General features: G+C 32.7%; 1 protein-coding gene across 1 annotated transcript in view; it reads right to left on the reverse strand.

Annotated features, from left to right (window-relative positions):
* Positions 1–15,970, reverse strand: part of LOC145252502 (kinesin-like protein KIF18A) — a 75,381-nt gene that overhangs the window by 20,023 nt on the left and 39,388 nt on the right. The window contains exons 11-14 of the mRNA XM_080112006.1: positions 8,681–8,852; positions 7,214–7,372; positions 5,940–6,061; positions 816–1,048 (exon numbers count right to left, since the gene is read on the reverse strand). Of these exons, the coding sequence (XP_079968132.1) occupies positions 816–1,048; positions 5,940–6,061; positions 7,214–7,372; positions 8,681–8,852 (686 nt within the window). The remainder of the gene's footprint in view (positions 1–815; positions 1,049–5,939; positions 6,062–7,213; positions 7,373–8,680; positions 8,853–15,970) is intronic.

The following is a 15,970-nucleotide window of genomic DNA, read 5'->3' on the forward strand; positions in this document are numbered from 1 at the left end:
GTGGACAGGCATCTCACTGTTCAACTCCCCACAGACATGATCCCAAACAGTAAACTCTTACATTCCAAGTGGCATTATTGCCTTGTTTGGGGTAAAAAAAAAAAAAAAAAAAAAAAAAAAAAAACCTGATTTTTCAAGGATGGGAGTATGTAATGGTCACAGAAAAAACTGAGATGAAGAGAATTTCCTAACCAAGTGTGGTTACAGATCACCGTATGTGAGTGTGTGCAGATGCGTGTGATAAACAATGCAAAAAAAAAAAACAAGTGCATATGTTGGACAGAGAAGGAGTAGACGGGAAATCATTTTTTCGATGAAACAAAAGTTTCATAACTCCTCAACCCTCTTCATGAATCATTTAAAAGTCTTGACATATTGACATAATTAACATTTTTTTTTATTATAATCTTATATTTATCTGAACAACACACATTTTTATGGTTTTTCTATTTAAAAAAACAAAAACAAATGAAATTTATTTGAAACTGAACTTTCAAAAATGTAAATTTTCCTTGTCCGGTGTTAAAGTGAACTTCTTAGTGTAATAAAAATAATCTGGTTATGCCTTGTGGCATGGCTGCACAGATTTAAATCAGTAGCAATAGTATAGATATTTTTACGTAAGAGGTTTTTTTTTTTTTATAAAAATGAAATTAAAAAAAAAAAAAAATTTGGTTGAAAAACATTTGGTTTTTAAGTATGATTTCAGTTTTTTCTGTGAAAGAAGTTGCAATAGACAAAAAAAAAAATTAATATTAAAATATTTTTTTTTTAAATACTCAAAATGCACTTAAAATGTTCATTTAAATACTTACTAGATGGTGAGACGTTTTTAAGAACTGAAAATTTAGTGATTCTTTCAAGCGTGATTGCATTCTCCTCTTCATTGTTGTTATTGTCATCTTCGTCAGCCCAAGAAATTTCTTTTTCTCCAAGAACTTGTTCAGCCACTTGATTATAACTTTGTTGAAGATCGGCTGTGAACAATGCATGATTCTGGAGTAAACAACCAAATCGCTTTGTGATCTGCAGTAAATTATTTATTGTTCTGAAAAAAAAGACAAAAAAAAAAAATTACTGGAAAATTTTAGGTTGTTGTTCAAAAAATAAAAAATGGTGGTTGTCCAGAAAATAAAAAATATTTGATGAACATATTCCAAAAATCAGGTAAATTGATCAAGTTTTAATTTTTATCAAATTTATGGCTAACTGAGGTGCAAGTCTTGTGACACTATTTTGAAAAAAGTCTCAACACACGAGATATAATTCCAACTTGCAAAATTTTTGTTGTAATGCCTATTAATTCATATTAATCACTAAAAAATTATTTATAAAAATAAATTAATCAATTTACATGATTTTTTTTTTTTTTAAATATATTTTCTTTGTCATAGGTACATACATCATACAGTTTTTTCTTTCTTTTTTTGATATGGTAAATTCTGGAGAAACACAAAATGTTATGTCTGGAAAAGTTTGTATAGTTTTCTTTATTTCAAGACTTAAATCTGATGAACTTAAAGAAAAAAATCTGGACAGTATAGGGAGAGGTATGCAGAAGAGGAGACTTTGTTGGTATGGTCAAGTTGCAAGAATGAATGTGAGTTCTTGGGTTAGTAGATGTAGAACAGTTAAGGTAGCAGGGTCAATTGGCAGAAGGGAAGCCAAGGAAGACATGAAAGAAAGTGATAAAAACATAATTCAGAGAAAGAGGGATAAATAAAGACCTGACCAGAGATACATTAGCTTAAAAGTCAATTTCTTAAAGATGTCCAACACATGTAAAACGAACGTTAAACTAAATATTATGACAATGATATGTAATGAATATTAAATCTAAAAAGAAATAGTAATATATAAATCAGGTGTAAGAAATAGACATACGCAGAAACAAGTAAAATGGTCAATCATCAACATATAAAAAAAAATGCTTATGTAAGGTAGATAACTCCCAACTTCGAACTAAATATTTGTTATCTCCCTTTAATTATCAGAGTTCATGGACACAAAAACTAGGTTATAACTTGAAGGTGAATGAATCAAAAACAGAAAAATACATTATATCAAAGCCTCCAACTATGCCAATCCCATCAATGCTAACTTTATTCAAGCACAAAACGTCAAACAATTCTGGTCAGTGCTCGATTGGATGAAATACAAGCCCAAGTTAAAAGACAAGACACCTAACTGGAGAGACTGCAATCTGCTAGATTCCAAACTGTACTCAGAAGGATTGGTTGGTTGTTTTTGTTTTATGGCATATCAACCCTTTTCGGGTTATTTAATGCCAAATCCAAAGATTTTGAAGAAAATTTTTTTTAATAGAATATATTTGTTTTCACGTCGGTTTCTATTTAACCCATAGTTGGGACCCTAACAGGTACTACCACTCCGGGTCAGAGTGGACCTAGGAGCAATGGTAGTTAAAGGGTGGCTCCACACTCCCCAAAACCCACAAGCTGGGGCCTCACCACTGGATATAGTTTAAGGTCATATCCAGGACCCCCAGTAGAAGGAAGATTCTGACAATCGACAGCATGAAAAAGTTTTAAGATGCATACAAATCAAAGAATATGAATATAGAGGCCAAAATAGTAATTTTCAATACTTTTGCAGCTCTGTTTTTTTATTTAGCCTAAGAGATTTTTGTTTCTATTTTACTTGGGGGCGGGGGGAGGGTGCTTATCAACACCTGGAGGCCACTCTAGAATAAGGGTTATTGGGGACAATTACAGCAACCACTACAAAGGAAAGCTGTTAACATTAACTAGCCCAAAAGAATATCAAGTGCAGCTGGTTAATTTTAATGCATCCAAAATCAGGCTGCTATCTCTTCACCACCAATGCTCTGATCTCCACTTGCTCTCATCTCTAAGAAACATCCTATTTCATGCTTCTGGGACTGACCTTCACTTCTGACCTGACTTACAGCAATCTGTTGCTACAGTTGCTGGAAAAATAGTTGGGTCATTCCACCGCTCCAGAAGGTATCTTATTCTAGACACAATCCTCTACTTGTACAAGAGTTAAATATGTCCTAAAATGGAGTACTGCTGCTAAATTTGAGGAAAAGCTTCTCAGAGCATTATCCTGCCTTGACAGAGTTCAAAACCAGCTCTGAAACATAGTAGATGTCCTTTTCTTCTCCCTGCAGCCTCTTTCCCACAGAAAAGACATTGTGAGCCTATCTTTGCTTTATCGTTATTTTCATGGCGAGCGTTTGTCTGAGCTTCAAACTAACCCTAACCCCCCATCCCCACCAGACTTTTACAGCAGGCACTTGTCTACCTACAACAACCATCAACCATTTCTCCCACTCTCGATCTATGCCCAAAATTTAAATGCAATTTCCAGGAATAAAGCTTCTTTCCTAAAACTACCTGCCTGTGGAACTGTTTCGCTGGCTTGCTTTCCTGCTGACTACAACATGGTTGTTTTTAAGTTCAATGCAAACAAGTTCTTGTTGAACTGTCACCTTAAATAATCAAATTCTACCTAATTTTGATCACTACGTCGTTGTCTCAGTCACCACTGTACACTCATTAACCCTCTTCCTCGAGTGGCCTTCTGGCCTCGATAAGTGACAACTTCCTTATAAAAAAACAAACACTCTACAGCATGACCCAAATGGAGACATGGAGCAAATCCATTGAAAAAAGATGACTTCACTGGCTTGGCCACTTGATGAGAATGCAAACAAGCGTGTCACTGCATGAAGCACTTTGACGAGTCAAAAAGGTGGGAAGGTGGGAAAGGTTCCAACAACATGGCTTAAAAAGTACACATCCAACGTCTATGGTGAAACTCCAAACAATTGCAAAACTTTAACATGTAAACTGGGGATAGAAAGGTTTGGAAAACTATTAAGAACATGATGGGAGGAGCAATCTGTGAACATGTGAAAACAGACATGAAAAATATCAAACAGAAATGATTATATTTGCAAAAAATATTAATTTCAACTTAATTTTAGGGGGTACTTCACTGAGCAGGAATATTAAAAATTATAACTACACAAAAAACTTATGTAAATTCATCCAGTATTTTTGTTTTTATAAAATAAAATTTTATCAATGAACATTTTCTGGCAGGTATTATTACAAAGGTTTTTGTTTTTTTTACACAGGAATCACCACTTTATCAAGGCCAAGAGGCCACTCAAGGATAAGGGTTAAAGAGTGTACAGTAGAAATTGAACATTATAGTAATCATTAGTAATGAAAATTCGGTAAATTTGATAACTTATATGGCACGGCTCATCAAGAACTTATTTACATTAGACTTGAAGACAACCATATTGTAGTCAGCCAGAAAGCAGGAAAACGGAAGACAATTCCACAGGCTTGCAGTTCTAAGAAAGAAGCTTTGTTCATGGAATCTACGTTTAGGTTTAGGCACAGATAAAGAGTGGGGGGAATTATTGATAGTGTTTTCAGCTAGACTTGTGAAAGTTTGGCAAGGGGGGACCATAGACTTAAGTTCAGTCGAACACTTTCCATGAAAGTAACGATACATCAGAGACAAACTCGCAACATCTCTTCTGTGAGATAGAGGTTGCAGGGAAGAGAAAAGGACATCTCCTACGAGGTTACGAAGTCTATTTTGAACTCTATCAAGGCAGGACAAGTCCTTTCTAGCAGCTCCTGTCCAGATGTGGCAACAGTATTCCATCCTTGGACGTACCTGGCTCTTATAGATAGAGAATTGCATCAGCAGTGAGATATCTACTGGATCGATAGAAAGATCCCACCATTTTTCCAGCGGCCTTGGCAACAGATTTGATGTACATGTTCCATTTAAGATCAGGAGTAATGGTCAAGCCCAGAAGCTTGTCAAAACTTGAGGCCTCCTGAAGACGAGAGCCATTCATTTCAATTGATGCCAGATGTGGATCAGAATGTTGATGTAAAGAGAGAAGCTTGGTTTTAGATGCATTAAAAGTAACCAGCCACTCCTTCCCCCATTGTACTATGTGCTCAAGATCAGAGGAGAGAGAATCGGAGAGAACTTGGTTGTTTACTGTCTTAGATGTGCTACCATAAATGGTAGTGTCGTCAGCATAAATGTCTACAAATGATGTAAGGATGTGATTTGGAAGAAAAAAAAAGAAAAAAAAAGGTTACATGATATTTACAGTTTGAGTTATGTCTTGAGGCCATCAAGCTTAATAAAGGCCAAAAATGACTGAAGATATTTAACTTAAAAAAAAAAAGTACTGGATAAATCTGCATAATTTTTGGTGTACAGCCTTTTTTTAACCTTATGCATAAACTTTGGCATTATTTTGTTTATTTCCTTCTAACAAGCAGTTTTAAATATTGGAGTAAAACTGGAGAATCTCCATTTTTTTTCTTTTCCTTAACAATATGTACAGACGTTAAAGAAAATGATTATTCAGATTGAAATATTGATATTTTCAGATGATAGGTCTAGTAAAAAGTCCAACTAACTTAATTTTATATATTAGATATTCAGAAAAAGCAAAAAAACCAAAGATTTTACTTCATAGATCATAAATTGGGTTCTTATTTAGAATTCAACTTAAAAAAAAAAAAAAAATACAACTATTTATGATGTATGTACCCATTATTGAACGAAGATGTCATATTCCAAAAATTACAAATTGATCAAGTAGTTTTTTTTTTTAACTAAGAAAATCAAATTTTCTGATGAGCGAAATGGAAACTGGGAGCTGCCATGTTTTAGAATGTGTTAAAATTCAAGTACGACAATCAAAATTTTATTCTTAGTCAAAATAATTAAACGCTAAAAATTGTAAATTAGTTAAATAAAAAGACAAACAGAAAAAAAAACTTGAATTGATATGATTTTTAGAATATGGCATGTACATCATAAATATCTTCCTGTATTTTTTTTTAATCCAGTCGAATTCTAAAAAAAAAAAAAAAAAAAAAAAAAAAAAAATTGTGCCTGCTTACTTGTCTTTAATGCGACTGTCTCGATCTTGAAAACTGATGATTTTTTTCAGGTATTTATTGTAGCGTTGGCAGTCAGCCAATTGCTCTTCCAAATGATGGGCTCGTAGATTAGAATCTAAATGCTAGAAAAAGAAAAGAAAAATTCAATAAAACAAAATCGTTCAGAATTACCTTCATATTAAAAAACAAAAAGAAAAATTTGTATGATGTATATATCCATAACAAAAAGAAAAAATATATCAAAAAATTCATGAATTGATTAAGTAGTTTTATTTTTAAAAAAGAAAATAAAATTTTACAAGTAACCAAAGAGACCATCTTGTCCACCATTTTAAAATCAAAGAAACAAAAGGTAGATGATTTTATTAATTCAAATTTACAGAGTTTGTGTTGCACTGCCTTGGACAAGAACCCACTAAGCTCCTAATAATAATTTTTAAATGTAAAAATCACCAATTTTAAATTAAACAGTTTCTTAAAAAAAACTCATGCAATTCTGTTTTTTTTTTTTTTTAATAAGAAACCATTACTTATCAAAACTAAAATTATGAAAGGATAAAAGTTAATGAGCTCTATTGATATTTCCAACAAGATTTTTATTTTAACATTTTTTTTTTTGTTTAAAAATCAAATTTTACAATTTTTAGCAATTAAAAAGTTTTTGTTTTGAGTACAAACAAAATCTCAGTAGTCAAATTAAATTGTCACTCTTGAATTTTGGCAAAATTTAAAAGATGGTGGCCATACATTTATACCATTCAGCTTGTCATAAAATTTGATTTTCTTAAAAAAAATACTTCATTAAATATGATTTTTGGAATATGCTATCTTTCCCTGACAGGTACGTACACCATAAAGACTTTCCTTAACTTAAAAATTTTCATTATAAGTGCGAATCTAAAGAAGTACCAAATGTTTCCCTACAGGTGACAACAAGCTTGTTTTCAAGTCTAATGTGAACAAATATCTGTAGAATAGTCCTGTGAATTAATCATGGTTCTGAATCCTTTCATAGTACTGAGCCATCATTCAAATGAGAACCCTTCCCCCACTAACCTTTATCCTTGAATGACTTTTCGCCTTTGTAACTGGTGAACTATTAGTATATAAAAATGAATAGATTGACAATTGAAGGGACTGACACAGTGAAGGGGTGGAATTTTGCTGATTGTCGGAGTTTGTGCATTAAGGAGATACAAAGAGTTGTTCTCATAAATCTGCAATTAAAAAAAAAAAATTTTTTTACGTGATAGCAGATAAGGTAAGCTACTCACCTGCGACATTTCATCTTTCATAAGATGGTCTTTTTCTGCTTTCCAACGTTGCAATTGTTCTTCATGGTTACTAAAATTCTTTTCAGAAGCTTCGATCTTAGTTTCAAGCGACTTGATGCGCTGTTGTGATAGTTCTATCATACGACGCCCTTTTTCTTTCTAAAAAAAAAAAAATAATTTTAAATTAAACAAAAGCAAAAACTAGATAAAAAAAAATTTGCAATCATTTTTATTTTTCTATTAATAAAACTAAGAAAAAAAAAAAATATCAGAATCTCATACATCTGTTTCTCATTTAAACATCATTTTGATAAATGCACTTTTTTTTTTTTTTTTTTTTTTTTTTGCACTTATCTAACTTTACACCTAAAAATTTGTGTTATCTCTCTTTAATTATTTGAGTTTATAGAAAAATAGCAGATCATCCATTATAAAAATAAAATAATAAATAAATTAATATAATTAACATAATGGATGATCACATTTTAATGTATATACTTTCTCTTTAAGTCCTGTCTCCCCCTTTACACTTAAATATGATGTAGTCCTAGTTATAAATTGGCAATGTTTGAGTTGAAACAGCCAGAGATGTCCTTGGCCTGACGAAGCGATTCCCGTACTGGGTTTTCGCTGAAACATGTATGCTTATGTGTAGCCATTTGTTTGTAAACTAAATTCACTTGTATATATATATATATATATATATATATATATATATATATATATATATATATATATATATATACATACACACACACATATACACACTACTTGCAGACAAACTGGTAATTCTTTCTCAACCAGAAAGAAAACCAAACATAAGAGCAAAATATTTATTTGCAGACTATTATTCTCATTTTCTAGTTGTTTCACAACCTTTTGGTCAACTATTCCTCTGGCCTTCTTCAGGTGGTTAACCGCGACGAGATAGGAATGCTAAGTCTCTTAACTGTATCCTCAGTAATTATTGCCTTCCATAGTTCTTAATCCTCTGGCCTGCTTTGAGTAGGATTGAAACTGCTACCTTCAGACAATGCTCATCTGGAACCATAAAAATAAACATCTCTAACCACTGCGCCACTGGCCCCAAAGTCTTTCAGTGGCCCGGGGCGCAGTAGTTAGAGACGTTGAATCTCTATGGCTCCAGGTGAACATTGAAGATAGCGGTTTCAATCCTACCCAAAGCTGCCCAGAGGCTTAGTTGGCCAAAATGTGGCGAGACAACAACTATGGAAGATGAGGATAATAGTTTTGCAACAAAAAAATAAATAAATAAAATTTAAAAAAAAAATAAAAATATATGAATTATCTCAAAACAATTCCAATAATAAAAGCAAAACTTGTCAAATTTTGTATTTATAGGATTTTTTTTCTTCTTTCAAACTTTTTTCTTGTTGTTATTGGCTTTATTTTGTAGCGCACTATTATGCATTGCTACTTTGATTTTTGTTTTCTTTCTATACTTACTTTTCCGTGCCATTCAGGAGATTTCCAGTCATAAACCCAATCAACTTTATTCAACAACTGATTTTTGGTATAGATTTTCCATTCTGTTATTCGGAGAAGGTTTTCGTGTTCAAGGATTTCTTTACGGGCAGTTTTCCGACTCACAAAAATGTTGTAGAGAACTTCTTGTAATCTGAAAATAGTAATGAAACAAATAAAATTCAGCAAATTATAAATTGTTTTTACACAAGAAAATTATAAATTGTTTTTACACAAGAAAATTATAAATTGTTTTTACACAAGAAAATTATAAATTGTTTTTACACAAGAAAATTATAAATTGTTTTTACACAAGAAAATTATAAATTGTTTTTACACAAGAAAATTATAAATTGTTTTTACACAAGAAAATTATAAATTGTTTTTACACAAGAAAATTATAAATTGTTTTTACACAAGAAAATTTCAAATGACTTTTCTGCTTCAGAATTTTTGAGATGAGGATTGATAAATCGTATTTTTCAAGTTACTATTCTCACAAGTTGGCCATTATATTCACTACGTTTCAGCTGATGTATCCTCCGACCTTCTTCAAGTGCATCTTTTTAAACTTAAGAACCTGAACGAAATTTCAAACTGAACCCATATTTAATCTAGTTTCCCTAATTTGACATAAAAATTCTCAAGATTGAAAAGATCCACCTGAAAAAAAGTCAAGGAATTACATTGGCTAAAACCTTGCGAATATAACAATTGCGATAAGAATAGTAGTCCAAATAATTCAATTCATTTATCGATAGAATTTGGTAAAATATGATAATTTAAAAAATTATCTTTAAATTATATTTACATTTTATTATCAACTTTTAACAAAATAAACAAATTAGTCATCGTCAAGGGCACCCCATTCGAATGTAGAGGAGGGCGCCACCTCTTTTCAAGAATTATTTACTTCTGATCTCCACCTGAATTTTTAGCTAGGGAGTACCATTTTTTAATTCTTTAGTATGACTTAACAGAGTATTGAACCCTGATCTTCCATCCCATTAACATTTTAACTATTTTTGCCTTATTAAAATTTTAAACTTGAAATTAAGCAGCACATTTATTTTTGAAAAAAGCTGAGCATGTGGTGTTCCCCTTCACGAATGAAAAATTTTCTTTCACCACGACTAATGCTTGTGCAAAATTTAAAAAAAAACAAAAACAAAAAAAAAACGAAGGCTTGGTCATTGAGAAAAGTGCAAATAAACAAATAGACAAATGTTTTGGGGGCAATGTTACCTCCATAATGCCCCTAGGGGGCAACCAGAGTTATCCTGAAAAATTTGTGCTGGCAAAAATTTCCTTTCACCATGACTAATGGTTATGCAAATTAAAAAAGATCCAAGAAATGGTTATCCAAAAAAGTGCAAACGAGAGTAAATTACTAGATCCAATCCCTTTGGGACACACAAAAAAAAAAAAATCATGAAACTTGTCAAATATTATTAATGTCTGTACAATGTTGCATAGATGTATCTACTTAAATGACTGAAGATAAAATGTAACTTTTTCTGAAGACGTTTGTTGATTCAAACAAAACTGATAAGGCTCTTGTTTTTGATGAATTATGATGGTTTAATTTAATTTTTCTTACATTTGTATACAAATTATAAACAAATTTTTTTCTTTCTCTAGAAATTCAAGTCAATCATATCAAACCCATTATTAATGAGATTTACTAAAATTATTAATGCTTTTTTTTTTTTTTTTTTTATTGACACTCAAATGTAATATTGTACTTGTTTGTTTGTTTGTTTGTTCTGTTTTACGGCATATCAACCACTTTGGGGTCATTTAATGCCGAAAGGTTCGTTATGTTGTGTTAAATATTGGTTTGTTCTTCTTAAGGTTTTTCTTTTTTTTTGGGGGGGGGGGGTCTTTCCTTATATTTTTGAGTATATTTTAGTTTCTTTCAGAAAATTGATAATTTTTTGGGGATCAATCTTGTTTAATATTGTTTTCAGATTTTTTTCTTGGTAATACTTTGTTCGGATTTGTTCAAGGTCAATGCAGTTTGTCAGTATATGGTGTATTGTGTAGGGTTCTTGACACGTTATACAGTTTGGTGTCTCCTCCCCTTTTAGTAGATGTGAGTGGGTGATGTGAGTGTGACCTATTCGCAGTCTGGTCATTACTACCTCTTCCTTTCTTGTTAACTTTTTGGTGTTTCTCGTTCCAATATTTGGTGTTATTTGGAATAGTTTGTTTTTGGTGCATGAGCTCCAGTTTTCTTGCCATTTTCTCTTCAAAAATGTGTTTATTTTAGTCTTTAGGTCTGTATAGGGGATTTTTCCACTTATGTGGTTTTGTTGCAGAGTTTCCTTTGCTGCCTTATCTGCTTGTTCATTCATGTATATGCCGATATGGCTTGGTATCCAGCAAAAGATAATGTTTTTTTTCATGGTTATGGCATCTATTTTGTTTAGCAATTTTGTAATAAGTGGGTTTGTCATTTTTTTTTCTTTTAGAGATATGAGTATTGAAAGTGAGTCAGTAAATATGATATATTTTTGATGGTCATCATTGGTTATTATATTCAGTGCCGAATCTATGGCTGTTGCTTCTGCGCTGAAAATAGAAGATTCGTTTGGGAGCCTTTTCTTTAGTTTTATTTTTTTGTGGATGGCTGCGCATCCTACTTTATCTCCATCTTTTGATCCGTCAGTGTAAATTTGTGTATATTCTTTGTATGTATTCTGGATGATAAGTAGTTCTTCATGGAAGGTTGATGGGTGGGTTTTCGTTTTGGGATATTTATTTAATTTTAATATTATGTGTGGTTGTTTGATCATCCAGGGTGGAGTTTTTGATTTGTTATATTTATGTATTTTTGTAATGTCCATTTGGGCTTCTGTGAGAAGGTTTTTTATCCGGAGGCTGTAGGGCTTGATGATATTTTCTTTCTTGTTGAAGAGATGTGTGTATTGTGGGTGGAGGGTACATTGGTATGCAGGATTTGTTGGACATGATACCAGCTTTAGGTAATATTGTAGCGCTAACTTCTGTCGTCTTAGAATCAGTGGAGGCTCATGGGCCTCTATATAGAGGCTTTCTACTGGAGAGGTTCTAAATGCTCCCAAGGCTAATCTTAATCCTTGATGATGGATTGTATTTAGTTCTTTTATGTAGGACTTCCTTGCTGCTCCATAGATGAAGCATCCATAGTCCATTTTAGATCTGATTAGAGTTTGGTATAATTTCAATAATGTGACTTTGTCTGCACCCCAATCGGTGTGTGCTAGGACTTTGATCAATTGCATTGTCTTTTGGCATTTTGCTTTTAAATATTTTATATGCGGTATAAAGTTCAATTTTTTATCGAATATAATACCTAAATATTTATGTTGGTCGGTGAGTGGGATGTTCTTGTTATCCAGTTTCAGGTTGGGGTCGTGGTGGAATTTTCGTAATTTGCAAAAGTGGATGCATTTAGTTTTTTCCTCTGAGAATGTAAATCCATTTTCTATGGCCCATTTGTTTATTTTATTCAGACAGAGTTGTAGTTTGCGTTCGGCTGTTTGTATATATTTAGATTGGTAGTATATAAGTAGGTCGTCCACGTATAGGGCGTTTTCAATTCCTGGGTCTATGTTTTTTATGATATTGTTTATTTTAATGTTGAAGAGGGTGACAGACAGGATACTGCCTTGGGGGACCCCCATTTCTTGATCTTTTTGGACTGAATAAGTGTTGTCCATCCGTACTTGGAAGTTTCTATTTGTTAAGAAATTTCTGATAATTTCTGGCATTCTACCCCTAAGTCCTAGTTCATACAGGTCTTTTTGGATTCCGTATTTCCAAGCGGTGTCATACGCCTTTTGCATGTCAAAAAAAATTGCTATTAGATGTTCTTTTTTTGCAAATGCTTCTCTTATGCGTGTTTCCAGTTTTATTAAGTGATCGGTGGGGCTTCTATTTTTCCTGAAACCCGACTGGCTTTCTGTAATTAGATTTTTGCTTTCCAAGTACCAATTTAACCTTTCGTTAATCATTCTCTCAAAAGTTTTGCACAAACAACTAGTTAGTGCAATGGGTCGGTAGTTTGTTGGGTTTGTATGGTCTTTTTTTGGTTTGGGTATTGGGATTACTGTTGCCTGCTTCCAGTTTTTTGGAATGTTGTTAGTTATCCATATCTCATTGTAAATTTGTAATAAGTAGTCCAGTGATGGTTTTGGTAGTTTTTTGAGGAATTGATAATGGATCTCGTCGGGGCCGACTGCTGTATCGGGAGATTTGTTTATTGCCTCCTCTAGTTCTGCACTGTTGAATAATTGATTGTAGTTTTCTTCATTTTTTGATTTGAAGTTTATTTTTATTTTTTCTTCATTTTTCTTTATAGCTTGGAATTTTTTATTTTGGTTTTTTGATGATGAGTTCATTGAGAATTGTTCTGCTAATTTATTTGCGATATTTTGTTTGTCGGTAATCTTTGTGTTGTCGCATATAAGGTGTTTAATAGGGTTCTTTGTATTTTTTCCTGCTATTTTTCTGACCATCTCCCATACTTTTTTGGGTTTTGTGTTTTGATTAATTTTTGTTACATAGTCTTTCCACGAGTTCCGTTTTGATTCTTTGATAGTTTTCCGTGCTTTGGCTTTGCTGTTTTTATAGGTGTCCAAATTTTCTTTCGTTGGACTGTTTTTGAATTTCCTTAGGTTTGCACGTCTGGCTCTTATAGCTTCTTTGCATTCTTTATTGTACCAGGGTTTGTTATATTTTGTAGTAGTGGAACTTTTTGGTATGTTCTCCTCGGCTATTGTGAGTAGGGTGTTGCTGAAATATGTGATGTGTTCTAAGTCAGGATTCGCTTCAGGTATTAATCTGTATTGACATGTATTTTGGAAATTTTCCCAATTTGCCTTTTGTAAATTCCAGCGGGGTGTTTTGTCTTCTGGCTTGGGATTCTCGTTTTCTATTATGATTGGGAAGTGGTCACTTCCGCATGTATCCTTATGTGTTCTCCAGCTATAATCCATGTATATAGTTGGGTCACATAGTGTTATATCGATTGCTGATAGGGTTCCCGTTGGTGGGTGCATATATGTATTCTCTTTGTTGTTGAGTAGGCATAGATCATTTTGGTTAATTATTTTTTCTATGGTTTGGCCTCTTTTGTTGTTTTTTTTACTGCCCCACCATATATTGTGACTATTGAAGTCTCCCAACAGTAGAAAAGGTTTAGGTAGTTGTTTGATTATATTGTTTAATTCTGTTTCGTTTATTGTTTCATTTGGTGGTATATAGAGTGAGCATAGGGTTACTGTTTTGTGTAGTGTTGCAGTTATTGCAACAGCTTGCATATTTGTTTTTAAGTTCACTTTGCTGTGTGGAATGTTTTCGTTTATCAGTATTGATGATCCACCGGTGGCTTTGCATGATAATTTGTTTATGTGGTTGTATATTGAGTAGTGTTTTATGTTAATTTTGTCATTTTCTTTTAAGTGTGTTTCCTGTAGGCAAATTATTGCAGGACATAAGGATTTGATAAGTATTTGCATTTCTTCGATATTAATTTTTAATCCTCTTATGTTCCACTGTAGGATTTTGTTAGTCATGGTTTATATTTTCTTTTGGTTTTGGACTGTTGGTGTTTATGTCTACGTCCATAGTTTCGATGTTAGTTTGGGTGTTTCTTTTGGAAGTGGATGGTCTGTTTCTTGTTTCTGGTGAGAGGCTTTTTTTGGGTTTTGGTCTGGGACTTTTAGATTTACTTTGTCTTGACTGTCTTTTTTGGCTACCAGTTTCAACTAGTTCAAATTTATTTTCATTTTCAATTAATACTAATTCTGTTTTTTGTTTGTCATTTTGTTTTTGGGGGGTAGTTTTTTTGTTGTTCTGTTCTATTTCCATTTTTTCTGTTGTTGTGTGTTTATTTTTAACATCTGTTTTTGTCCTTGTTAGTGACTTGGATCTTTCACGTTTTGATAATTGAGGAGGTTTCATTTCTTTAGAGATTGATTCCTCAATATTGATGGAAGTTTTTCTGATTTCCTTTGTTTCGTTTTCTTTTATACTGGGTTGTTCGTTTCTGACTTTTATTTGGCTGTTAGAATTTATTTTCAGTTCTGATAAAAAAGATTTTAATTCTTCAAGTATGTTCTTTAGTTCTTTTGCTAGGTTTGCAATTTCTGGAGCAAGGTTTAGTTCATTGTAGTTGTACATTTTGTTTGCTTGTTGGGTTATTGTGGCATATGAGTTTTTGGTGCGATTTGTGACTTCTTTGCGGGCTTCTTGGAAGGTTATATTTTTTTGATATTTGATTGTTATTATTTCCTTCTCTTGCTTATATATTTTGCACTGTTTTGAGTGAGAGTGGTGCTCTTCTTGACAGTTTGTGCATTTGGTTTTATTTGGACAGTCTTCTTCATCGTGGTCTGGGTTTTTTTCACTGCAGTTTCCACATGTGAAGAATCTTAGACATTGGTCTTTATTATGTCCAAACTTTTGGCAGTTGTAGCATTGTAAAGGTTTTGGAATGTATTGTTCTATTTTCGTTCTTTCATAACCTATATTGATGGTCTCTGGTATTTGAGGATAATTGAATGTTAATATATAAGTGTTTGTATATATTACCTCTCCTTTTTTTTTAAATGTGATTCTTTTTACATCTGTGACCCCTTGGTTTTTTAGTTCTGTTTTGATTTCTTCTGTTGTGCAGACGGAGATTTCCTGGTTTTTTATGACTCCTTTGGAGTAGTTTAGTGTTTGGTGTGGATAAGCTTTGATGTTTGTTTCATGCAATTTTTGTAGTTGAAGTAGAGTTTTGGCCTGTTTTTTATTTTGTACTTCTACCAATATGGTACCATTCCTTAATTTTTTGACATTTTTAGGTGTTATTTTGCTTGATATTACCTTTTGGATAATGAAGGGTGACATTTTAGTTAACGGTATATTAGACGTTGCTTCTAGCATGATGAATCTTGGAAAGTTTGTATCTTCATTGTCGCTGTCAGAGTCTATTTCTGTGTGTGGTCTCTTGGATTTTTTGGCATTCATAATAATTTTTGAAAAATTCATCAGCCATGCTCCCCACCCTCCTCGGAGCCCCTTATGGGGAAGAACTATGAGGGGGTAAATCCCATTCGCCTCGGTTCTCCAGGGCTACATAGCTGGTATACTCAAACATGGGGAGGTTTCCAAGCATTCACAATATATGGTTATGCCCACCCAAGTATGGGATTTCCCTGTATTTTTATTATTCCTGATGGTTACCTTTTTCCCAGCTTGATTGACCCTTCAGCCATCGCTTATTAACTCAGTTTATTG

The sequence above is a fragment of the Euprymna scolopes genome, chromosome 29 (genome assembly GCF_053919585.1).
Source record: "Euprymna scolopes isolate OS-2025 chromosome 29, ASM5391958v1, whole genome shotgun sequence".
NCBI lineage: Eukaryota > Metazoa > Mollusca > Cephalopoda > Sepiida > Sepiolidae > Euprymna > Euprymna scolopes.